The 26,984-nt window shown below is 42.3% G+C and overlaps 1 protein-coding gene across 7 annotated transcripts in view; it reads right to left on the bottom strand.

The window, feature by feature from the left end:
- Window positions 1-26,984, bottom strand: part of MTCL1 (microtubule crosslinking factor 1) — a 110,522-nt gene that overhangs the window by 27,901 nt on the left and 55,637 nt on the right. For 2 of the 7 annotated variants that reach the window (XM_054813983.1, XM_054813989.1), the window contains exons 4-9: window positions 24,556-24,615; window positions 17,286-18,611; window positions 16,178-16,333; window positions 8,043-8,135; window positions 5,016-5,246; window positions 3,228-3,416 (exon numbers count right to left, since the gene is read on the bottom strand). In XM_054813983.1, coding sequence (XP_054669958.1) covers window positions 3,228-3,416; window positions 5,016-5,246; window positions 8,043-8,135; window positions 16,178-16,333; window positions 17,286-18,611; window positions 24,556-24,615 — 2,055 coding nt within the window. Of the gene's footprint in view, window positions 1-3,227; window positions 3,417-5,015; window positions 5,247-8,042; window positions 8,136-16,177; window positions 16,334-17,285; window positions 18,612-22,416; window positions 22,492-24,555; window positions 24,616-26,984 lie in introns of all 7 variants that reach the window. The other 5 variants (XM_054813982.1, XM_054813985.1, XM_054813986.1 and 2 more) reach the window with 5 other exon arrangements.

Genomic DNA, 26,984 nt, shown 5'->3' with positions numbered 1-26,984 from the left:
CTGCAGTGCGCCCCAGCTACCAGCCAAGGGACAATGCCATGAAAAGGAAGATGAATTGGCCCTTCTCAGAGTCCCTATCTACTCTGCCTCTCATCAACTAATCTTTTTTCTTCCCTTTACCCTTTTCTGTGCCTTCATCCCTCCACACACTGGCCACATGAAAATCCCAGACAAGTGAGACGTGCTTTCCACTGAGCTGAGTACCTCAAATCATAATAATATAAAATTAGAGGCTGCTTGTTGAAATTAAGCCTGCAGGGTTTATCATTTTTTCTCAAAACAATTCCACTTTCTAGGCAGGGTAAGAAAGTCAGCAGCAAGAGTGCAGGCTGAAAATACAAGCCATTAAATATGAACATTAAATGTTAAAAATAAATATGGGTTACTTCAAGTTACCGTAAGCCCTTTCTTTTTTCTGACCTAGTTATCTCAGCCACTCCTAGACTATCGCAAAATTTCCTTCCTAATGTGAAACAAGTGCTGATGCATTTCACCTCGGAGCTTGCCAGGTAGAACCAACAACTTAGGGCTCTCGTGGGCATGTGCAAACCTTGGAGACTTACAGCTTCACCATTCACCCCAAATTCTTCATATAAACAGTGCTTTTTTCCAGCTGCGGTCTTAAAGAACCTGCAGAAGACCCCCAAAACCCTGGGTGTTTTTCAGCGCAGCCTGACTGGTCAGTGGTATACTGGGAGGTGAGCACTGCTGAGATCCACCCCTTCAGGAAGGACATGCTCTGGGTCTGCTGATACTCTCAGAGCTTTTAAAGCTGGGACAACACAGGCAAAGCGTTTTCTTGCTCTGTTTTTGTTTAGTTAATGTGTTTTGGGATCATATATGAATTAAGTGGAGCTGATGTTTATGGGTGAAAGTCTGTCGTGTGTGTAGAGCAAGGACCAGGGTCTGTGAGGTTGGTGAGCACAGCAAAGGTCCTGCACGCAGGAGGTTTGCACAGCCAAGCCATCCACCATACTAAGATGGACAGTTCAGGCCCAACTGATACTAAGGTGTGTGAGGGCAGAGCAAGGCTCTGGCAGAGCCTCGAGGGTGCAGGACGTGTGCAGGCAGCTACTCCTCTGTCACAGTCCTCCAGAAGACACTTCCGATGCCCTGAATCTATGAGAGCATCAGAATTAACCTATACTAGGGCTTCCTGCTTCTGTGCCAGAGAATAATCATAATCCTGTCTTGCAATTGACAAATACAAGCCCCCTGGCACTGAAAACCCTTTTTACATGCCTGTCAATAAACACAGTGCTTGTTAGAAGATTCACTAGCGTGAGTGGGCAAAATAAGTAATAGTGCTTAAAATGAGAAATATTTAGCAAACTCACTCACTCTTGCAGTGAGGGAAACAACACTTTTTTCCTGGTTGGAAGGCAAGAAACCTATTTCACCTTCACAAGTCCATTTGGATATCATGCAATATTCAATATCAAGAGGGGTACTGAGATGTGGTCTGTTCCTACGGGTCATTTCTTTAAGCAAGATTAGCTAGAACTGATGCATTAGAACATCATGCAGCGTATATAAAAATGAATTATAAGCAATCCTACTTCCCATTTCTGCCACTTTAATTGAGATTAATGCCTAAGCAATGATTATTTCAAAGAGAACATAATTTATTTGAATGTTCTTGGTCATTTTAAGAGATCTATATGGAAAGTTAGCACATGACAGTGTTTGTACTGAGACAGTATGTTGGTTTATATTTATTTTACTCGTTTTAGATTAAATCAGTTTACAGATGGAATGCAGTTAAATGACGTGCTCAGGAGCATCTCTTCCATGGCCGCCTTCAGCCTCTGCAGAGAAGAGTTTGCTGATAGGATGACAGTGATGAGTCTGGGTGACCGGCAAGGTATGTCCTTGAAATCAGCAATGTCTGACCTCCCACAGGGTCAGTAACACCAGAACCTTTCCAAATGACAAACTGATCAAAAGAATACTGCCTTGGTAGTACACTTCACAGAAAATAAGAGCTAGAGAATGGAGTTGTCACCTAGCACTATGAAAAAGGAAAGCAAAAGAGTATGTAAACTTAAAGTAGAATATGAAGTAGCATAAAGACCACAGATCTCTACTATTTTTTATTCAAACAGAAATTCTAACTGAAGTTACATCTTAAACTGGAGAGGCAGGTTGCAAGGCAGCCTGTGCATCTCCCAGCACCTGCCTAGCCTTGTTATAGGATAGAGACTTACTGGTGCCTGCTGTGTATCTATTAGACCATACAGATAATAAGTAAACAGGTTGTACATAGTCGTGAGAGTCTGGGGAATTCAAGGCAAAGATCTGAAATGCAAAGACACACACCATCCCCAGACCCTGTGGAGAGTCCAGCAAAGGAATGTGGTCATAGAGAGTACATATTTGTCTGAGAGCTCTTGTGGAGTGGGCTCCCAAGTCAAGGGCCCAGATAGAGATGGGGCATAAGGCATAAAGCTTCAAGACCTTTTTGACTGAATATGTGTTTTACACAGAATTCTTGCTCCATTCTACTTACGATTGCAAATAATTCCATCTAACAGGATGCTCTCATCTGAATGTTTCCCATTTTAAAAATATAAGAAGATGCTCCTGAAGAACTGTTGGAAGCCTGAAGTCTGTCCCCTTTGAATGTTTGCTATTATTATTGTTAGGACGGTGGGTATATTAAATGCACAAAGGAAAAAGCTAGGATACATGGCAGCGCTCTGACACACACAGGCAGGGCACAGGAGACGTCAGGGAAAAGTCAGCATGATTTGCTTTTAGGCATTTAAACACAAGCCCAGTAACAGGAAGGAACTTTTGCATTGTTTTCCCGTCATCTCTAAGGGAAACATTAAATACATGTACCAGTTTCTTAAATTATTTAAAGGAAATCAAATCACCTCTTCTTGCTAAAAGCTTGACAGTAGAATACAATAGATATGCTCAGGCAAGAGGAGCATGTAAATTCTGTAAACCATCACATACTGATAGATGTTTCTGGGCAAACAGCCACAAGAGGAAATAGGATTTTTTTCACTGATAGCATCTGCCAACAGGAGAACAGTAATCACGTGGCTGATGATTAAATATAAATATAATGGGTGAAATCCACTGTAATTGCTGTGTAGCTAGAATTATTTTTACAAGTATGATTCTGGGTGATTTAACACAGCAGCAGAAGAAAATGAACTCCCTTGGAAAATCCATGGTTTTTATTCCCAGGGCATAATATACAAATGGTATAGTACCTGCTTCTGCTGCTGCAGTAATTCTGCAGTCTGCAGCTGTGGTCCATGATCCGTGCTCTCCGCGGTGGGACGCTGGGAGAAATCTGTCAGTGCAAACACAACATCCTCTTCATCCTCCTCTCGCTCTGCATCATCCGCCTTCTGCTCAGACTGAATGCCAAAGTCTGGGAGGGCCTCGGGGTGCTCGATCTAAAATGCAAGAGACTGGATGCATCAACACTCTTCTGCCGTTTACCTCAGGGGGCAGAAATCTATTGAAGGGCTAAGGGAAGCGATTATCTTCCCCTGCATCTCTGCGGTGGGATATATTGACTTCTATTCTGTAGGCGACAGGAAATGATCTTTGGGTGATATATGGCACGTTGCATATGTGAACACAACACTATGCAGGCCTACAAAATAGGAGATCAATGCAGCTGAGAAGAGGGCTGTACAACTGTAATGTAGCATGATGGATATAATCCATCACGCATTAATGAAAAACCATACAAGACACAAGCGTGTTGTCTGCTGAAGATACGGAGATCAGGAAATATCCAAATCTAGCACTTTATTCCTCTGTGATGCGTTTGCAAAACACATGACTCCAATAATGACTGGAGGTGGATTGATTGTAAATTAACCAGTCAAAAAATCCAAACAGTGGAAAAATGAAAGCTATTTTGATATTAGAAGATGAGCTAGTTTACATAGAAGCAAATTAGTACTGCTGAAGTAAAGTAGAAGCAAATTATTTCTAAATAGCTACTCATCTCTTGCTTCTGACTCATATTACCACAGCAGATGAAGGTAAAGATGTTCATCCACCTTTTATCTAAGAATACAAAACATTAGAGTATTCAACTTAAGCATACTCCTACCAGACCTGAAAGGTTACTTGTACTGCCAAATGCAGCAAACACTGAAAAACACTAGCCACGTAAGTATCAGAAATACTGAGGATAATTACTGAGTTGCCTTAGCAAATGGATTCAGAATTGCATGAACCTGCAAAATAAATCTATTATTCTCAAGAATTTTGGAGAAAACATCAGAATGGGTGAACACATTTTTCTATTTATTTTTTCTTTAGGTAAGATTTCCAAAGCAAATGGTAATTCTGGATGTGCAAATCAACACAGTCTTAGCAGCACCTTTCTTCACAGTGCATGTTGGCTGGCAATCACACCCCTGCTGAGATGTGTCAGCTTGGGGATTCCAGGTTGTTATGTACTTCTGAAATTCCTGATCTTAATTTAGTTGCTACTTGGAAAATCACCGTGATGACTACTGGCGTACTGCTGCTGACGGTGATAGACGTGTGTATGGAGAAGAGGAACAAACAAGAATGATTCACTGTAAGTTCCCACAAGAAGCTGTATAATTCTCCTGCCAACACGAAAACAGAGCTTCCCTCCATCTGTATTGCTGAAGGCTTTGTAAGGAACACACTGTGCACACGATGAGAAAAACGACAGCTCTCAAACCATCTAAATAGATTTGACTCCATCAGCTCACTAACGTAGTTTTCTTTCCCAAAATTTTTCAGGAGTTGTATCTGTCAGACCTAATTAAATTTTCATTTACTATGAGAGAATTTTTCAGGACCAGATGTTTGTACTAGTTAAGGGTTTAGCACAAGCCAACTTAAAAAAAGGGCTTCATGTTTAACTTGAATCCCCCGTAAGTCTATGTGTAATTATAAAGCTGCTGAGGCCACATCATATTTACAGTCTACACTTAAAGAAGGGACACCCCAGTACCCCCACCGCTTGCACTTTCATTGGATTAATAAGGTGGCACAGTTACCTCTAATATGTCCTCCCCTTCCTCCTCCATTCGCTTGCCTTGCCGCCAATGTTTCAGCAGCCACTTCAGTTTGACATAGAGGAGAAAGGTGTCCTGCTTGAAATGCCTGAGTTCTTGCTGCAGCAGACTCTTCTCCTGGCTCCAGGTCTTCTCTTCCAGTTTGTTCTGCAAAGTCAAGCTCTGCACTTCCAAGTCTTTCCTCCGCAGGGTCTGCATATGCTCCTCCTCCAGCTTTAATGGAACGACAGACACCGTGTCAATGGGATGGTGTCCTGGGGCGGTCACCAGGACTTGTACTTTGCTGGGTGAGACAAACTGAAATCTCTAATTTTCATCAGTAGTGAGTAGGTATTGAGTTTGGCTCAATAAGTTCCTCAGCAGTTATGACTGTTGAGGAAATCAGAGGACAGCAGCCGATAAGCTTAGATAACCATATCCAAGTAACCTGTTGTGGAAGTGGACAGTTTGTTTACTTAAAAGATGCATGAGACCTTTGCTGCTGCTTAAACTTTGTATACCGCTCATTATTCCTCTCTCGATTGTATCCCTGCAGTATGTTCCCAGCACAGCCACCACCGCACACTGCTGCACGTACCACACCTGCTAAATGCATTTGCAGTCATTCCTACAAGGTGGGACCACAGCTGCCCTTCAGACAACCTGGAATATTATCCTTGCCTTTTCCCTCCCCAATCACAGACTTCATCCTTTCCTCTGTGTCTATGTGTCCCTCTCCTGGAAGGGCAACGCTTCCCAAGGAACCACATCCAGTATCTCAGATACAACTACTGGTCCCTCACTTCTCACAGTTCATACTCAGAGGAATCAGAATGATTCACAGTAAACAGTTTCATTCTGATATGACTTGATCAGAGATGCAGGAACCAAAAAGACAGCAATAGACTGCAACTCGGCATTCACCATGTCTCTCAGTTTCAGTACTGGAAACACCAAGAAACGCTCGTTCTTTGGAATTTGTTTCAACACAATGCCCCCTGAAATATTATTCTTTAAACATGACTTCTCCTTCAATATGTCAAAATCAAACCATGGCATGACCTGTGCCCAATAGCACATGTACAAGTTAGTTGTAGAGCATCTCATGTTCTACGTGGATGAGATGGTGCTTCCACTTCAACCAAGCTGTGGTTCACATTGATGAAGAAAAGGCTGATGGAAAATGAGTACAGAGCCACTGCTCACAGATACCAGTCTCTACTATTTTCCATTCTGCGGAACAGCCTCCCCCTTTGCTGACCAGCTCCATAGATGAAATCTGTGAAAGCCACAGTATGCTAATGACCACAACGATTTAAACCATAAGAACATACCTTGCAACAAACAACATTCACAGAGGAATGAAGAATACCTCAGAGATTCTTCTTCATGAGCATGGAGCCCCTAGCAATTAATACTGCTAAGAAATATATGCTTGATTTTCATGGCAACATCCAGATGCTTCCAACACAGGCTACTGGTCCATACTAGATGGTTTACTAAGGACTTTCCTGCCCTTTAAATAATGTTCTCTGGCATAATGCAAATTTTCAGCATCTATGCTACTACATCTTAAAAAATTCCTGATAAAATTATTTACAGTAGTTGCTAGCTTAAATGGGCTTAAAATGCAGCTTAAAAGTCATCTGGAACAAATTAGCTATAATGGCCCAAAAAACATACATGCAACTCATAATAACACTCATGGACATTGTACCCTGCTAGCGCACATCAATTTAATGTCATTAAACATTGCCAAAAATGACATAGTAAAAAAGGGGGTTCTTTTAAATTTAATTTTTACAGGAAGAAACAAATGGATTTCGTGTTGATGCAAGTTCTTCCACCAAATGAAGTTATGGTTAAATACAGCAAAGATCTGAGTCATTTCCACCAGAAATCCTGGAAGATGATAAAAAAGGAACAATATCAACAGGATGGGCATAATCTGGAAAAAATGAAGAATCCAGAAGATGCTTTTATTCTTCTATTTCTACTGGCTGTCAACATGAATAGGTATCTTTGATTTTGCTGCATTTTTCATACAAGCTGTTATGATCTAAGTCCCTGTGGTCACAAATTCTTGCAGAAGACCCTGGTGGAGGTAGCTTCATAGAGTATTATGCTTTTTTCAATGGATAGCTATTGCACAAGAAAAGAACTGTAAGAGGCAGGCATAGCTTCCAAAAAGCTTTCATGGCCAAGACAGCTAGGAAGGAAATCAATTTACTGGTTGCCTTCAAAAGCCTCCGTGAGAAAGCTCCTATGGAGATCAACTGGAAATTAAAGCTACTTATGAAAAAACGGAGAGTTACCACTTGGGCATAATGAGATTAGCTGGCACAAGGAAAAATGATTTACACGATGCAACAATTATGCTGAATTTAGTCTATGAAGTAAATTTAAAAAGAAAACTTCTGTTAAGAGCCAAACAGCCTGCAAAAATTAGCAACAGATTTTTTTCGCCCTAGGAGCTAGAGATCACAAAACTATTGACTAATATGTTCCAGCCTTCAAAAGAGCAGGGGAGCCCCTGTAACAAAATATGATTTATTCACCAGTTATGAATAACAGGGTTGGAAGCATGGGGTACTGAGAAATACAAAATGTCCTCATTTGTGTCTCAGTTATGAGCGTTTAACAACTCATCTGACTTAGAGAAGTGTTGGGTTTTCTTTGGGCTAGGAAGGGTCAGAATAAGGCACAGAGCCACACTGCGATCCCAGAGATCAAACACACCCTTCCCTAGCTCATGGGAGCTGAAGGGGCTGATATATTTCCCCATGCAGTATTTTACATCTCTACCTCAACTTCCCCTGCACAAGGCAGGACAAAACTTCTCTCCACCAAGCACAGAAGCCAGATTCAAAGTGGCAAAATAGGCTTGAGTCTACATTTCCCCAACTTCCAGATTCTTCATTTACTCAGATGAGCTCAGACAGGCACAGCCATCAGGACACAAGTTCCCACGGTCCGGACAAACAAGGTCCATGCCACACATCTCTCCCAGCAGGCGGGTTTCGTATTTACCTGGATGATCCTTTCTGTAAACTTTTCTTGCTCCTCTCGGTGAAGTCTCGTCTCCTGCTCAAGCTGAGCCTGAAGCTCCTGTATCGATACATTCTGTACAGGTAAAACATGGGAATCCCTGAGCTGATTAGCAGGACAAAGGGATAGGTTTAGCAGAAAACCGTGGTGTAAAAAAAAGGAAAAAAGAAAAGAATTGCAGGACAGACATCTGCACAACTCACGGTTATCAATAGTTAAAACCAAAGCACAGTGTGCAAATAAACAGCAATGACCTAAATATGTGTGGGAATTTCCTGTGTGGCTTCTTCTGAAAACTAAAGCTACGATGCTGATGTTACATGTTGGATATTCCTTTCAGGCCTCTGCTCTGGGATTGCGCTCGAGTAGCTGAGACAGCGCACCATCAATGACGTTTGCCAGATTAGCTTTTAGAGTATCGCGTATTTGGTGGCATATTTCTCTACGATAATCAATGCTATAAAGTTTTAACATCTCTGCAGATGATGCATCTAATGCACATATATCAAACCTAATTATTTATTCATTTGCAACACTTCTGATTAGGCAGATAATGGGATAGCATTTATTAAGCCAACTAAGCATATAAGGTCCCTTTCTTCAGATACAGGACAGCTCTCTGCACAAGTCAACTTCATTCTCTGATTTTGACTCCAAATAATTACTCCACAAATGTCACGGTGATAAGCTGTGTGAGCCTGAGATCTGACCAAAATGCTTAAGTATCTCCCCTTTCAGGTCCAACACTTAATACTTTCAGTTTTATGTTCTCATTAAGTATGGCATCCCATCCACTTTACTTCTGAAAGTTACTTAATTCAAACATAAAGACCAAAGAAGGCAGAGCCACAGACCTCATTATTTATACTATGTTAATTAATCTTGTGGCACTTAAATTCCTGATCAGAACTTTCTACGCCCTTCATTTTCTGTCTTTCACATTGGAGCTAAACCGGATTTGTCTGTACAAAGGAGATGCTCGGCCAGACGCCATCCTCTTCACGTGCGTGACCACAGAAAACACTACAGCACCAAACTCCTACTTCCCAGAGTAAAGACGCATTTAAAGAAGGGATCACTTCAGGCTTCAAAGTGTAATCCCAAATTCTCTGCTGGCTGACGTCCAGCACGCTCCAACCTCAGCAGCTGCAAGGATGTAACACAGGTCATGGGACTGCTCTTGGGGCGGGGGGGTTGCATAGCCATTTCCCCTCCAGCATCAGCCCCAGCACCCGTCTCCTCTCCCCAGGCTCTCCTCCTGCTTCCTGAGGGCAAAACCAGCTGCTGCCGCTGCGGCAGCCCTTGCTGGGAGAGTTTTGGTTATTCAGAAAGTATTTGCCACTGGAACAGATGCTCCTCTCCTCCCCTAGGGAAAAAGGAGATGAGGCAGATGGAAGTATCCCACAAACCACCCGCAGGACCATACTCTGCTGAACAACGGAAGTCACCCTATATATACTTTCTGGGCCCCGTCAGTTCCTTCTTTACTTGATTCACTTACTGACTTGTGCACGTCTGTTTTGTACCTGAGGAAGGGATACTTCCAGCCCTCTGAAAGGTACACTCAAAGTGACCAAGAGCACATTATCTGCCTTATCGATTTCATCTTACGCCTTAATGTGTCTGCAGACATTTTTTATTGCACAAGGCCAAAATTCGGGCTCGCAAATAATTTGGAAAGAACTGCTTGCCAGTTTTGCGCAATCATTTGTAAATCATCAGTTTAATTTTCTCATCCAATAAAGGAAAAATTACTTTCATCAGAAATTTCTGTATTCTTTTATTCTGATCAGGCTTCTTTAGGAATATGGCAAGTAAAACCCAAAGTACCTAGTTAATTCAGGTGTAATTTAAAAAAATGTGTGTTCTTTCTTTTTATAAATTCAAAATCAGCCAAAATCATGCAAAGTCAATCTGGTGAAAACAGATACAACATGGCAAGGCTCTTCTATTCTCACTAATCACTGATCTTAATATGCCTCTCCTTGCAGTCATATGATTACACGTTTAGATAGTTAGAAATATTGTTGTTCTCGGGATTCCTGAAACTGGAAGCTGAATCAAAGCAGCAAAAGTTAGCAGGAAGGTAAGGTTTGAACTTTTCACTATTCACTTCACACTTGCGTTTTCCAATGAACAATGACTTGCTAAAAGATCATTTGTTCTACTTCAGACTAGTATTAGTTGGAATCACATAGTTACATATATACACCACCTTATATCTGGAAAATTAGGGCAAGAAAATGATTAACTCATGCACTTTTTCAATAAACATGCAGCCCATGCAAAGCCAAGTTTCAGGAAACTTGGGCGCTGGGATTATGTGATAACTGTTACTAAGAAGAGATGAAATGTATTATAAAGGCAGATAGACTATTCCATGCACACTATACAGTGCAAATGTTTTTACAATTGCTTTGCCTCTTTAAGGATGATAGATTTTTATAAGCGACAAAGTAAACATGTTGAAAAGCAGTTAATGTATGAATGCAGAGCTGCACACCTTTTTCCTTCCAGTGCAACCTGAGGACTCTTCATAGTCTATAATTTCATATAATGTCATTTCTACCAGAAGCACTGGGATTCGTACTGCTCAAATCAAGGGAGATAAGGCTGCTTAAGCGCCTAATAGATTGCTGCTAAACATCTGGATCATGAATCAAAAATATGTAGAAATGTATCGTGATATTTGTATATGCAGTTCAGGTACCTGATATTGCACTAACGGATGTCTATATGTTTATATATAGAAACCAGGCCCCTATCATAATCAGCAGGGTGTAGTCTGTGGCACAACTGTGCTTTTGTTTTGGAAAGCAACACTGGTACAAAATGGACACAAAAGTTGATAACCTGTTAACTTCCATTCTTTGTTTCCTTTGTTCTCATTAACGAACGCACTACACACGGACGGAAAACACCCCGAATATGACAGCCACCACACAACATACCGACACCACGGAAACAGACACAAATGCGCTACAACAAGACATACAAACACACTATGACAGGAACTACGAGGTAGAGCTACTCCAACACAGTGCTGCAGAAGCAGCTGCACTTCATCCACAGCTTGACACCGACTGACAGTTTCCTACAAATCCCAATTATTGCATTTCCAGATCCATTCCCATGCCCGTCCTCTCGGACAGGCAGTGCCAAATCCTTCTGCTGACTCCTTTTCTCTCACCTGTTATCACTCCAGGACAAGCTAATCCATGCTTATGTCTTTACCTCAAGAGGATATACAGAGAAAAGTCATCCATGCTTTGGGGGCTTCACCACTGCTCCCTCATTGCATCGACCCCCTTCTGCCCCTTTCAGTGTGTTGAAGGCTTTTCAGGTTACTTTCCAGCTCACGCAATCCTACTTTTCTGCCATGACTTGTTTTCACGTGATTGCCATGCACCATGAGGTATGGCTGGGTTTTACTCATCTGTTTTCTTCATTTTACCATAGCTAATTGCAATCTCAATTTGCCTGCAAACTTAATTGGTTTATATGCAACAACTGTGAACATCAAATTTCATGGAATCTTTCTTTTTAGCCATTATTTTTCAGGAGGAATGGAATAAAATAATGCCTGAGGAGGCAGGGTAGAAAGATGCTTTCCAGCATTTGTGTGCAATTCCAAGGAAGCCAAAAGATGAACATTTTATGCTGTTCATCTAATGCCACATTGTAATGCTTTGATATTTGGACCATACATTTGACCATGCAGTCTAAAAACTGCTGCTTTTTCACAGGAGACAGTTGACCATTGCACGCATAAAATCAACCAGACCAGACAGGAACTTCCAGTGCCTTTTGTTTTCCTTTTCACATGCAATACACATCTAACTGAATTCTCAGAGGCTGCTTCTGAAGATGTACTCTTCTCCCCTCCCCCTTAAAAATAAATGACGTATATGCCATTTGCTAGGTTACAATAGGCAGTTGTGCGGTTATTTGTCTGTGCTTATATGGAGACTCTCTGATTTTGTGAAAACACAGAACACTGCTCCAAGTCTTTAAAAATCCATCTTATTGTATAAATAGTATACAAAGTCTCACCAAGTTCAGTTAGGATCGGGATATCCAGATTTACATCATAAAGGGTCTTTTAAGCCATTATATTGTCAACCTTAACAGAATCTTGCATAGCAAGAAAGACTACAATTCATCAAAGTAAATTATTCTTGCTGCCCCTAATCTTGGTGGGAAGGAATACTGTCAGCACCAGTTTGCCTGTCTTCTTCCCACAACTATGCATTGGAGGAATAATGGACACTGAGAGATACAACTTTCTATGTGGTCCTCATTTGTTGTTTGGTTGTTTTGTTGTTTTGTTTTTTTCAGAAGAAATAAAAATCGCAATGTATAAAACATTTACTGTTTCCTTTCTGGGAAAACAAAATCTTAAATCAGGGCCAGAGAAAAGGATGTGCAAACTTTCAGCACATGGCTGGGAGCTGCTGCAAAAGCCATCCAGCTGAAAAGCTCTCACATGGGATTATGAAAATTGCACAGAAGGAGTACAGACACACCAAAACCAGCTAAAAATAGAACATTCAAAATATAGACCGAAATTCTCCACGTATGTCCAAAATGGATCCATACAGCAAATGTGATTCAAAGCAGGTGGTAAAGTGACTTACCCAACTTGCACATCACTGTATCTGGTTGGTCCACACTTAACCCAGGTCTTACTTTACAGTAATAGAGATGTTTTATATTTATTACAGGCGTCGTAAGTAAGAAAAAATGGATAAACAGATATAAAAATGGCCTAGAAGAAATTATTCCTCAGTGTGAGCTCTTCCTACTTATTACTAGACCTTGTGAACACTTGCTTTTTAAGACACGCTCTCACCTTCTCTAGCCTGTCTGCTTTTATTTTAATTCTCTGGTGACAACTTGTTCCTTTTAAGTTAATTCACTCCAGTGATTCTTTTTCCATAACCTGAGAGTGTCAAAGATTTTGTGGCATTTTTCTACACAGAAACAAATGTGTAAGTTTTTAAAAGCCATGTATGAAAATAAACAGCGTAATCAAATCTGAAATGCAAAGATGAGTGCTTTTGTCTTCGGTGACGTACTTACTCAGATAAGGGCAGAACTGATACCCTTTGAAGGAACAATCAGACCTATGCGATACAGCTCCATTTAAAAGCATCAGGTATCAAATACTGCAACAAACTATATTTGGTCATTTGAAAGAGTGAATTTTTTTCTTCTCCAGAATGTCTTCTTGATTCTGAACAAATGGGAGGAGACTGCTTAAGGAAGCTGCCTTTGGTTTATGGATATTCCACTGGTAAAAAGGGTAAAATTCACCAGATGAAAAATTATTTACCATTTTTCTCACTGGTTTCCATTTGTTGCCATAGTAATCTTTTGATTGGTGCCCAGCATTTGCTCCATGAAGCATTGCGTTACCTTTTTTAGTTCCTCAGTGTCTTTTAGTCAGGGCAATTCTCACTTGTTCACTCGCTTTTTCTTTGGATGGTAAAGAATGATTTCCCCCTTCCACCGTAACCCTGCTCTGCTAAAATCATGAATAATGGATCGAACAACCAGCCCAATGGGCTCCAACCTCCCACAACAGCAGCTGAATGGCTTGTTTCAGCAAGAAAACAAAGCCCTGCTCTTAAGGCAATTTCAAGATATAATTTCCCTTGGACTCTGACTCTAACCCACCTCTTTAACATGCAAATACATTCTAATAATACTGTTGCACTAACAACTGCAGTGCAAAGCCCAAACAAAGGCAGATGTTTACAGTTAGGCTATAGGGTAGTTTCAAGCACAAGTCAGTCTGCATTTATTGTGTTTAATCAAACAATTAGGCTCCCACGATGCTCCTTTTTAAAAATAGGAGAAATGGCTAAATGGAAGCTGCTCAGCCTTGCTTGGGAAAATTTTCATTTAAAATTTAGCTTGGAAAAAGTGAATTTAGAAAAATGGGTTTGCTTGCTTAAAAAGAAAACATTTGCCTCACTGAAATGAAATGTGTTGTTCTCATGCTGAAAGTCCATACGCAGTAAGATCATCAATCAATGTTATCCACTGGCTAGTGCGTATATTTTCACTTCATAAGTTAAAGCAGATAATGGCTTATGTGTTGCCATCTCTGGTATGGGCATGAAAGGTTTGAGTCTCCATCTGAAATGTCTGTGGTAATAAAAAAACCCTTTGGTATTTGAATTATATTTGGCACAAAAAAATGGTAGCTTTTGCTAGTGCAGTGTAGGAAATTTAAAAAGAAAGGACTAAAAATGTTACCATACAAAATTATTTGGAGGAATCTTCTGCTTCACTTGGGTTTGACTATTACAGATTATAAGATTTCAATTGGCTGCCCACTCACTGAAAAGTTTCCGCATAAAGCAGTGTGATATTCTTTGTTGCTTAAGTAAACTTGACTGGAACAAACACCATAGTCTTCAACATTTTCTCAGGTTGGGTCATTTAAGCCCCAGCTGTGTTCATGTTTTGAGCACATCTGGACCTCAGCTGGATATTCTCTACCTTTGATTATAATAACTGGTTTGTTCCTTGTCAGGCTATTGTGTGAAAACTATCTGTCCTCTGTTTAAACACAGTTTGCTGTACACAGTTTACACATCATCCTGTCCTGGGAGAGGAAAAAAAGATGTTGTGCCAAAATTACCCAAATCCCTAATCTTAACAGAGGGCGCACATATACAGGGCTTAGTATAATAACAAGGCGGATGTAAGACAAGGGGGAATTAATAAAGATGACAGAATTTAAACAGAAATATTATAAACATTTTCTGTGGTCATTTTCTGACCTAATCTACCATAACTATTGACCAATACAATTGCAAAAGGATCCATGCTGAACAGCGGGGTTTCTCTACCTCATCAGCCCATTTCATAGCCGAGGAAGAAAGACCTTTCAGTGAGAGACTTACGGTGTCCTGGGTTTATACCTTTCCTGAGGTTTATACCTTTCCTGAGGTTTATTATCACTGGTAAAAGTGAAACGTTGGAAAAGAAGCTGCTGAGCAAATGAATTATTCTAATACCACCAAAACTCTGCACTGGCAGGATGGTTTAAAACAAACAAAATGAAACCAGCAAAGATTTACCTGTGTTATGAGACGAAGGGTCACTTTCCCTTTGATATTCAGCACAGCATTGTGCCGCATGGCTACCAGCCGCCCTGAACCTTTCTCCTCCTACCCCTGCTTTCCAGTGCTTGTCATCGCTTTTACCCACAAACCCAGCTGTCCCAGCCAGCATTCTCCTTTCCCCAGACTCAGTTAGGGGTTTCAGATACTATATATGTAGTGTATCTATATAAGGCCTCTGTGTGTGTCTTTAAAATTAAAAATATACAAAAACTCATCCCTCACTAGAAGCTACTCTAACCACCACAGTTTCAAGGTGGATTTTGCTTCCCAGTGGCCAGCAGAAAAGTTTTTCAATGCTCCAGCTTGCCTTTGCAGAGACAGGTTAGAAATTGTTTTCTTCAGGACCAGTTGTAGTGTCTGGACAGTCTATGTTGATGAGAAAGCAGCTAAGGAGATGTTAGTGAGGCTGATATGGCCTCTGCATGGATGAAGATTTAAATAAAAACTGATCAATGTTTTTGACGAATGGAAAAGTACTCAACAACTCAAACAATGGAGAATTCTTCTTTAAATAGGTTTTTTTTGGAAGGTGCAGGGTGCTGTGTTCCCTGTTGAGAATCACTATGCACACCAGCATCAAACCCTCTCCTGCGTGGACTACTGCCAGGCAAAATGCAAAGCAGTGCCTATCTGTAGACTTTGCAGATTTAAAATATCCAACAAGGTGAAACCTGGAAGCATGATCTCACATAAAGGATTACAACCTCTTCCAGAGATCTTTCATTACTATACTCAAGTATAGTGGGTCCCTGGGCCATATTTTCCCACTTAGCGAAGCTACTAGGAGCAGGGTGATGAGTCCAAAGTTAGGACCAATTTGCTTCTCTGAAACTGCAAGGGGGAAAAGAGGTCAACCACAAATTTCACAACAGGGGTGCTGTGTGTGGTCCAATTTACTCCCCCAACCCCTGGTTTCTGTTACTCATCTCCTGGCTAAGGCAGCAGGAGGCAGTGAGTAAGGTGGGCTGCTTTGCTGACCTCTAGACTGAAACAGCCCTTGTCTCCTGGCCTGTAGAGTTTAATGTCTCCATCAGCTCTGCGGTGTGAGTCGGTGTTGGCTCGCTGGTGGTGAATCTCTCGCTCCTCTCCACGATCTTGTTTGAGCTGCCACTCCATCTGATCCCTCAGTTTGGACTGTTAGGTGCATGGTCGGTTTATAACAAAAAAACAAAAGGACAGGAGGGAATAAAGAAAACAAAAATGGGTAAGGTAGACGACTGAAAAACTACAAGACAAAGAAAAGCGTGAACAGAAAAACCAACTTAAATACAGTGGCATAAGAAAGTGAAGAAAACAAAACCAAAATGAGGATGAGCAAAATGATGGGCTGAAACATCTGAAAAGCAAAAAAGAGAAAGAGAGGAAAAAAGAATGCAAACACTGGTTATGAGGCGCATGCAATGAGGATGCATGAGTCAAACCAACAGCAAGCATACAAGTCATGAAGGATACGGGACACAAGGCTCTTCCTTCCTTACTTGTGCTGTGCAGAAAAGCCATATCCAGTGTGGCAGTTGTGGCAGTTTAGACATGCGCCCATGGGCAACGCTTTAGGCAAGGCAGTCCTTCGCTGGCTACAGAGCTTCTCACTCGCTGCTCGGTTAGGGGAGTGAGCTGTAAGCAGGCTTTTCAAAACACATCACTTAGAAAACTGCGTTTGGTTGGGTTCTTTTGGCAAGGCTTTTGAGAACACGCCTGACCCTTTTACGAGAGAGCATAATAAAGACCTTCTTACATTTCTTAGCAAGGCTGCTAGTTTACATTCATCAGAATTTATTTTTTTTTAAATTAATCTCCTCTTTCACAGGGAAACACTGCTGTTACAGACAAAACGAAGACAGATCTCTATAGCACCAGTGGATTAGCCTTTTTGCCATGAGGAACCGCCTCTGAATCAAAGGAGTTGTGCAAACAAACAAAAGAAAAAAAAAATCTATAAAGTGTTTGTTTAACATTACACACTTTAATACATCACGGGTCTGAAATCATAACAAAGCAGCTGTGAGGAAAATTAGCTCTAGGGTAGCAATGCCAGCAAGAAAGAGAAACAATAAACAGAAAGAAGGCAAACAAGGGGCTGGCCTACCTGGAAGTCGGTGATTAACTCCTTCCCCAGGTTACCAATGGGAGAGTCTCGAGACATGGATGTCATTGTGGATAGAAAACTGGAAGACTCCGTCAGATGCGGAAGAGGGGAGAGGTCCTCCATCTGCTCCTTAAGGCCCTCTCCAATGTGATCAACCTTCTCCAGGAAGGTCTGCAGCTCCTTCCGGAAAGCTTTCATCCTGGAGTTGATGGTATCCAGAAGCTCTGGTTCATGCTTATCTTCTCCCCTTTCTTCACCACTTTTGAGATCCTGCTCGGTGGATGGGCTGCTGGTTACATGCACCTTTGCATCATAAATCAAGCTGTCCGTATCGGTGATAAGGCGGTCCACAGTCCTTTCGAGCCGCTCAGCCTCGCGTTTGATGTTAATTAAAGACTCAGTGTCCTCTTTCACTCTCATGAGCTCGGCAGAGCACAGGTCACTGACTTCTGATGGTTTCCCACTCCCAAAACCCGACGTCTTCTCATAAACTTCTTCAGAGTCGCTCTCGCCCCCAATGGGCCCCTCTCTCTTTGGCTGGGGCGGGCGACCCTCTTCGCTGTCACTCTCCTTCTTCCCGGCATCGCTGTCGGCATCGCTGTCCCTGGGGCTGGAAGTACGCAAGCCCAGATGAGAGGCAAGATCATAACGCTGGACATTGGACATCAGGACCCTGTTCTCATACTGGAGCTTCATCACTTTCCCGCTCAGCTCGTTGATTTGCAGCCTGGCCGACTTCAGCTCCTCTTGCAAGGTGCCACCGCACTTGGACGCCGCGTCATCCAACCAGCCTGGCTCCTGGCCTGGCTCAAACTTGAATTTGTTCAGCTCATTTGTTAGCTGCTTGTTGTGATCCTCAATTTCGGAGATTGACCGCCTCAGCAGTTCTGCTTCCTCTTCCACGAACTGCAGATGCCGGCGCAGCTCTGTGGCTGACTCCACGGAGTCGCCATAGGGCGAGGTAGGAATGCTTGAAATGTGGTCCCTGCTGAGACACTCTTTTTCATACTGGCATCTCATATCCTCCATCTCAGCCTTAATCCCCCTGTTCTCTACCTCCAGTTCCACTATTTTCCTGCCCAGTATGTTGGCTTCCTCCTCCACCAGCTTCAAACGAAGCTTCAGTTCGGCCTCCCTGGTACTGGGCGGACCCCCTGCCTCCCCGGTAGGCAGGGGACTGTCCACATCTCCATAGATGGACTTGTACTTCTGGAGCTCCTGCTCCAGTTCATCCTTTTCCCTCCCCAGTTTGGCCATCTTCTTACGCATCAGCGCTGCCTCCTCTTTGGCAAACTGGAGCTGGCACTTCAAATCAGCGCTGTCCTCCTGCCAAGAATAATCACCCCCCACCAAAGATTGTATTAGAAGTACAATCAGTTGCTCACCTTCCAAAATGTCCACCTTCCCACCCTCTGAGCTGTATCTGTTAGGTATGCAAACGATACACAGACAGAGCTGCGCAAACCACACAGCTGACACATCTCACGGCTTGGTCCTGGTTAAATTGGCAAAGCAGCTTGACTAGAGTTAAAGAAGGGGGAGGAAAAATCAGTGTGCCAGGGCAAGTGTTCAGTGGTGCAAGGGTGCCAGCACAATGCTTAGTTTTTTAATCAAATACTGAGCAAATTTTGTGGAAAATAAGAATGACTTAAATGAAAAGGTGCCATGACTAGTTGGCACTTTCTGTTCCATTTATGTTTACTGGTATGTTTGCTCCCTTTTAGCATCGCAAAGACTACTCAGATGAATTTGCTCATTGTAATCCCAAATCTTGGACTTCTTCAGCTAGAAAGCACAATAAATGTGTGCTAAGATGCATGGTTGCCTTGCAAAGTGAAGACTTTAATTACTGCATCTCACAATGCTGTGAACTAGCTGGAGTGCCCAACTCCCTTTCTGAATAGGAAGCACTACTGTTGTTTCTGCTGCTGCTATTACTAGGATAGACCAGACTGTGATCACCGTTTCTGGTATGGACAACAGTTCACAAGGGAGATTGGTGAACACATGTGAAAAAGGAAAGAAAAATTCATTAAACTGTAGTTACATCCAAATCCATCCCATGTGAAAACCTGCGTTTTTCAGGAAGCACCAGGGTATTAAATGAAACATTGTTTTTTTGGTGTGTGATGGGCATTTTAAAGCACCCCTTCTCAACTCAAATGAAAACTCCAGTGTGTATTGTGCTGAAAGAAGACAAGGTTAAGTAAATTCTAAGCCGATGAACAATTTCTTTGCATGAATCACTTTCATGAATTGTCATGGAGATACAGGCACTTGGCCTCGTAAGAGACACATTTATCAGCATTAGCAGTATAATGGCAGGCAGGCTTTGAAAGATGATCTCCTGAGACAGCAGATTTCGTCATTGTTGGTAGGCCATGTGGACATATGTGCAATTATCTATGGAAACTTCATTTCAGTCTCCGGAGCATTGTTACCTTTCACAAGCACTATTTTGTTATAATTCCTAACAATGGAAACCAAATCCAGAAGAAAACACAACTGACTTTAATTGTTCACCCAGATCAGGCTATTAAAAAAATAAAAAGATTTACAAAACTAATTATGGCTCAGCAATCTGAGGAAATGATTTAATTTGCAAAGCACACATCCTTGCACATTGGTAATGGTGTCTTTTATATCACCTAGATTAATTTCTCCCCATTCTTTTTAGATATATATTAATTATGTCTTAATTTCAGCTATTAATACCTAAACAGTCACAAAAGTAATTGGTTGTATACTTCTGAACTCAGTCAGCTTTCTTACTGATCCTGCTTGGTGCAGGTTGGAACTTTAAAATACTAAAAAGTGAAAAAGTTATCTTAAATGTTAGCAACATGATAGAGGTAAACAATAGCCAAAGTTTCTGTTAATGTGTGGTTGTCAGTGATAACCAGGAGTCAAACACACCTGCAATCAGTTGATCAGCTGACTGACTAAAACTCTGGTCATTGTGTCTCTGGCCCCAGAAACGTGAGTTTTCTATGAATACAATCGAGGTGCATATAATTCATTAGAAGCAGAGCCTCTAGAAGATGCACTTTCTTTGCTCTCTATCATCTGCTCACATACACACACCTCTTTTTCACACATATATTTGCAAATTGCTTTTCTCTTTATAACTCAAAACTGCAAATTAAGTATCAGATTTAAACCTGGCAAAATTCCATGCAGCCTCCACTGGAGTCAGTCTGAATTTTGGTTGCTCTGCCTGGGTAAGGCTGTATGATTAAAGCATCATCTTTGATCAGGGCTGCACAATACATTACCTCTGGTTTTCCTCTCATCGAGAATCACTTTATCTCTGCAGCTGTAGGCTTTGCTTTTAGGGAAACACAGAGATCACAAGGAAGGTTACATCCAGACCAGTGCTGCACGTCAGAGCTCACAGGTGGGATGATTACTCCAGTTTATTTGTCTGTTAATAGCTTGGAAATAATCACAGCTGACATTTTTCTTATTCTGCCTTTGTAATCCAGCATTTTTCCCCGTGCTTCTTGTCTACCTTTGGCTGCAAGGTCTCAGCCATCAGTGGCACTAGCTGGTGCCTGGCACCTCCCTGGCTGCGGGTGCCTGGATGGACGCGGTAGGGAAGGGCCAGCCTGCCTGCACCCCTCTCCCCTGGCTGGGAGCAGTAGGGGCCGGCTCCTCCCAGGGGTCAGAGGGGGCTCCAGCCTGACGCACACCGCGTTTCAAGCAATATAAACAACAGGCACCGAGTCGCACTCAGGACAACGCACTCAGCATTTTGAAGCCTTTGAAGAAAAGGGAAAGGCTTGGATGGGTTTGGGGTCAGGGGCCCAATGTTTTTGCTCGGCATCACTGCACGACTCAATGCGTCTGCGGAGTTAGAGTGTTATTACAGCAGGACAAAACCACCATCAACTTCTTATAATGGCATTACATTATTGCTAGGTTTTGTCTATGAAAAAAAAAAAAGGACCACATTTGTAAGTTTTTTCACAAGAGCTGAAACAAACAAGATTTTTTTCGTTAAACAAACACAAGCCTCATACAAAACAACAGAGCTGATGGATGTTAATCTTGCCTACTAAATATGGATCCCATCTGGAAAGGTGAGAAAGCTCTAGATCTTCCCCACTTCTCTGCCAGGGACCATGACTACTGAAAATCCCATTCCCTAGACAGCTTTTTTCCAAAGGAAAAGAATGGTCAGGAGAGATTTATCAGCCAGATCTAAGCATGCCAGAAGGGTAGGACTCCAACCTTCATGCATCTGTCCCTCTGAAACTTTGTGTACAGAAATATCAGTGATTTCTTGATCAGTTGAAACCAAGTAGAAACAGCAAGAGGGTGAGACACCCACACAGGCAAGTAGAGTGTTGACATATAAGGCAAACTAAGGAGAGGCCAAATCACCGAAATTAAGACTAGTTCATTATTAGTTAAATCACAAATGAAAATAAAGGGCGGGGGGCGGGGAAGAATACAGTCTTTCCACCATTTTGGAGGAACAAGAGGCTTGAACCCGAGGCTGAAAGCTGGGCTATGGCACAGCCTGACTGTATTTCACGTCCAGTATGTGGACACTTCCCTAAAAGGTGTACATAGGGCAGACCATATAGAAAGAAAAGAAGGAATGACAGTGCAAAAATGTTCCATCAGTAATGGTGCTAGTCATGGACTTTAAGAGATCATTAAGGATAAATAGTAATTAATGATTACTGATAGTAATTATTTGCATGCAATAGCATCTCAGCTCTGCATGGCACTTCAGAGGGATGTTAATGGAAAAAAAACCAAAAACAAACAGAAAGAAAAAAAACCAGATCCTTCCCTACAGAGTCTGCAGTCTCATTTAGACAAATGTAGAATGTAGAGATAATAAAATGAAGCTAAAGGGAAGAAATGAACTTAAATTCATTATGCAATGTAAATGATGTGATGAGAATGAAGAGCTGATCAAAAATTCCCAAATACGATATTTCTTTTCTGGCAAGAAGACACAAAGATAGATAGAGACCAACGCCATCTCCTCTACCACCACCACCGGCTCAAGGGAACTGCCAGGCAGAAGATGGGTAAGCGGTTTTGGAGTTGCAAATCTGACGACAGGGCAGTACGACCAGCACCCAAGCATCTGGCTGAGGGCCAGCACTCCTACCTTGCGCTGGAGAACCACTTTTCTTTGTGTTTTGCTTGGTGCCTGGTATTTTCCAAGAAGCTCCGTTTTGCAATTCTGCTGAACAAAAACTTTTTTTCTTCAATACTGCTAGAGGCGGGTAAGCGCTACTATGAATTCTGCTTTTACACGACTTCAAGACAATCAATTTCACAGGTATTATTTACTTGGTGTGCCCTGCGGTGGGTGCAATGTTCCAGCTAGTTTCATGATGAGCTCCCAGTAAGTAAAATCACCGGTCTTGCTATATGCTATACATAGCTGTAATTGTGCAGATGCACAGAATCTAAGTTTGTGATTGTTTTTCACAAAACATGCGATGGGTATTTGAACTTATTTTAGGTATTTAGGGTGGTCATCCCTGAAAAGCAGTGTTTTGAACCTCCTGGGCTGTGTCTGTACCAACCCCCAGGACCCGGGGCTGTTTGACCAGGTCGGGCACTTGCTGTGTTGTGCTCTGGTCTCAACCAGCACATAGCTCTGAAGGTAGGTTTGAGGACAGGTCTCAGAAGCACTCTAGAGTTGGGAGGTAGCTAGGACATGCACCTATAGGCTGGGCCATGTCAATATATAAGATTGTTTCCCAGTCTTTCCTACCCTAAAAGAACTGCTGAAGAAAACTGAACGGCCACCTTGCATAGTGCTGTCACAATGGTTTTCATTTTCAAGCCCTAATCCTTTGCTTCTCTGAGTTACAATGTGTGTGTACAGCGTAAAGGGGTTTTCTCCCCCAGGTGGTTTCTGGGATCGCTTCCCCACGTTGTGACTGAAGCAGAGCTGACCCAGGGTTACTCGGTTAATTTGGTGAAGTCCTTTTTCAGACTTTCCAAGGCAAACTACAGCTGCTGTCACTGCCTGGATTTGGGCGGAGGAAGCAAGCACAAGGAATCCATTCCCTCTGCACTGCTCTGTATTTCCAGGAATGAGGAAAGGAAAGACGGTGCCGCCCACAAACCCCAGTGGACGCAACCTTGCCTTCATGTAGCTTCATCTGTAATCTGCATGTGTATGGGCATACATATATATATATTTCATCCACATATTTTACAGGCTTGCAGAAAAACAAACTCTCTGACCTGATGGACTGACTTAAATAATTCTCCATAGCAGGCGCTGCAGGCAGAAAGCCCAGTGCCCCATTTTAAGGTCTGATTAAGCCGCATTTGTATCGGCTCGGCAGGGACGCTTGGTCTGCTGTGTCCAAGGAAAGCAAGCTGCAGCCCCCTGCCACCATGAGTCGCCGGTCTGCTCACCCTACCCACTCAAATGCAACATGTTGTAATGATTTATTATGGTTATTATTACAAAACAATGGATTTTAAGACTCCATCGACTCAGAGAAAACCCATAGGTCTTGGTTGCATACACTGAGCCTGCCGAGGGGGCAGCAGGGGAGGTGCAACATTTCTCTAACAACGAAGGCACGATGTCGCTCTTGGCTCCTTTCGCAGCGAGGTGAAACACTATCCCCATATCTCCGGCTATAAACAGTAACCGTACGGGTGCTGGGAAAAGCTTTACCTCCTACAGTCAGCACAAAAAGCAGAGGAAACCGGGCAGACTGCTTCCCTGAGAAGGATCAGCCTACGGGATTTCAGTAAAACTGGTGTCCAAAGGGAGACTGAGTGGGTATCTCAGGCTCTGTAGTGTATCTCGGCTTGGGGGAGCACAAGTTCACATGCTGCCCCCCCACCCTGACACCACAGAGAGATCAAACCCGGGGCTGCGACACAAGAGCTCGCGAGGTGTCGTTGCAGTGTGTCAACTGTGTTCCCTGCCAAGATGCTCATTAGCACAAAATCTTTGGCACCGCATATAAATTTAGTTAGTCCCTAAGCTGCGATCCAATTACTTTGTGATGCAAGGTGATTTTTCTCTTCTTGTAGAAAACCTGCAGCCTGAATCTACTGACAGAACCACAACGAGCCTGAGAAGCTGCACGATTTAGAGATCACACTTGTGTCCTAAATTGCTTCTACATTATCTCTGGGAGGTCTCAGTAGATTAAGGCCTAATTGCACTCTACTTAATGTGCCTGATGGTACTGTCAACACCCATAAAAATAAATTTTCAGTTTTATCATGTGATTTTGTTCAAAATTGCATGTTTTGAAAACCATACCTGGGTAAATGCCTTTTTTTCTTTGTGCATTTCTCTGCTGCCTCTTCTCTTCAGGGAACTCTGCAATAGAAGCAAAGCTGAGTTATTGATAAGATAAACAGAAAGCCTGCAAGTTTGGTGGGACTTACCACCATAAAACTAATTAGGGAGAAAGCAAAGATATTCTCCTGAGCAGCTGGGGATTTAATTTTTCATATTAATCATGAAGAAACCAAGATGATCAGGGCCTTGTTGGTGAATTTTTCAATGCACAAAACTTCCCACCAAAAAAAAAAAAAGAATAAAATTAGTTAAAAGTTCACAGAGAAAAAAAAAAATCTCTTTTCTTCTCCTCTGGACCACTGCAATTTTTGGCAAAATGTTCTTTTTGCATGGGGCAATGATTTATGTTTGATTAATCCACGGCAGAAGTCCAAGAACGTTACTCACAGTGGATGTGAAACACATTGTGGAAACCTCAGAAGAAAGCAACCCAAAAAAAGGGAAGGACATGCTTGTTTAAGCTATGTGGCATAACATTATTGGTTAGCCTGTGCTAGCAAATGTACTGAGGAGCCCAGATAAAGATCAGGTAATTTGCCAGGTATTTCTGAATTTACTTTAAAAATTAGATTTGATTGGCTTTGCAAATCTTTATATCCCTTTATAAGCAGTTTTTTCAAGATGTGGGAATGATGTCACCACCACTGCTTGGTTTTCAGAAACCTCTCAGCACCCAAATGGAAAAGCATAGTTTTCCTCAGAAGTGGAAGGTGGAGCACCGTCAGGACATTACAAGTGTTTGACTTGTGTTTCAGGACCAAGTTCAAAGCAATGCAAGCTGGATCTATTCAGAAAAGGCATAAATTTGACTTTTGCAGCTGGAAGTACCAGAACGATAGATATTAGGCAAAAGAAGTGGGAAGCTAGAAACTGCAGAGTCATTTGAATTCAAAGCCGGCCATATTGCGTTGTCTGTGCCCAGAGCCTGAAGGCTGATACTCCCCAGCAATCACCCTGACATTGTGGCCTCTTTTATTTACGACTCCTCTTTATACTTGCTCTGTGGGGGACAATTTCCAGCTGAGGCGAAGCCTGGGCTGTCATGGGCTTGCTCACAGCATATCTCCCCTCTGGCCCATGCGATGGAGCACCGTGCCTGGACCACTGCCAGCTCCCACGTCCGACGGGCTAAATCCCGGTCTCTGTAACCCACACTAACCCAGCGCTGCAAACCTTGAGCCCAGCGAAGAGGAAGGGAAAGGAGGAAGAGGCATCCTGTTAATTAGCTAAGTCCAGTCTCGTGCTCGGCTGTCAGCTGGCAAAAAACACGACGTGAGCCCAGGGACAGGCGCGCTCACTCCATGCAAATCCCAACCGAAAGCTTTCCATGGCTTTGTGGTTTCTAACTGTTAAGCTATGCAGCTACTGCAAATTATAATTATTCCACGCTAAGACAAATCTCTCCTTCTGCTCTTTGTTATACACAGTTAAGTAGTTAAAACCCATTCATACGTGGCACCATATGCCCAAGACATACTACAGTTTATTTTTGCTAATCTGCTCTCTACTTTAATCCAGTGATTTCCTATAACTAATGAAGCTGAGTAAGAGAAATGGGGTATTTTTGGATAGTGAAACAGTTTAATGAAAAAAGTCTTTAAATACTAAAAACATCATATGAAAACCTGCTACACAAGCTTAGCCAGGATAAACAGTTACTGTTTTCTCTTTTTTTTCAAAACGTGGTGTTATTCTGGAAACAGATACGTAACTGAAAGCAGTCATCAGTCAGCAGGATCATGTCTGGGCGCGCAAGAGTGGTCACTATGGTTGAAGAGATATGGGGCACAGCCCTGGCCCTCACACTCACTGCTTTTCCGTGTGACTTCAAGTAAGAGCAGCTTGAGCAAGAAGAGGTTGGTTAATGCATTTAATTTGTAAGCCTTTAGTGTCAGGGATGAGTCTACCAATTTATGCATGAACGTAGCAAACAGCTACCAGGCATGCTAGAAACGCAAAACCTTGTGTCAAATCCTAAAAACCTCTTGCTCTTACCTTTAAGCAAAAGGTCACACTTAGACACATCCAACTTGAGAAACTAGGGGATATAAACACATGGGCTACCCAGTGCATGAGAAAGTAATAAAGCTTTTGCTCTGTATCTGCAGGATAATGCTTAGAAAATAAGGAAGGAAATTAAAATTTAGGCAGGAGACATGGAACACAGGCTGAGAAACAGGCAGGCTGTGGTCTGGCTTTGGAAGCTGTAAGTTCCACTCGTCACTGAAAAAATGGATTTCACAGGTCCAGACTAACAAGTTTGTAACATATTGCCCTAGATGGGGCCTTGCTTTAAGCATTTTCACACTGTCCTGTTTGGATTTGCGTAAGAACCACCTTCTGATCAGTGCTCCGCTGGGAGATTGCTTTGTATTTCCACAAGGCAC

Source organism: Grus americana, chromosome 2 (assembly GCF_028858705.1).
Source record: "Grus americana isolate bGruAme1 chromosome 2, bGruAme1.mat, whole genome shotgun sequence".
Taxonomy (NCBI): Eukaryota; Metazoa; Chordata; class Aves; order Gruiformes; family Gruidae; genus Grus; species Grus americana.
This window is presented reverse-complemented; position numbering and strand designations above follow the sequence as displayed.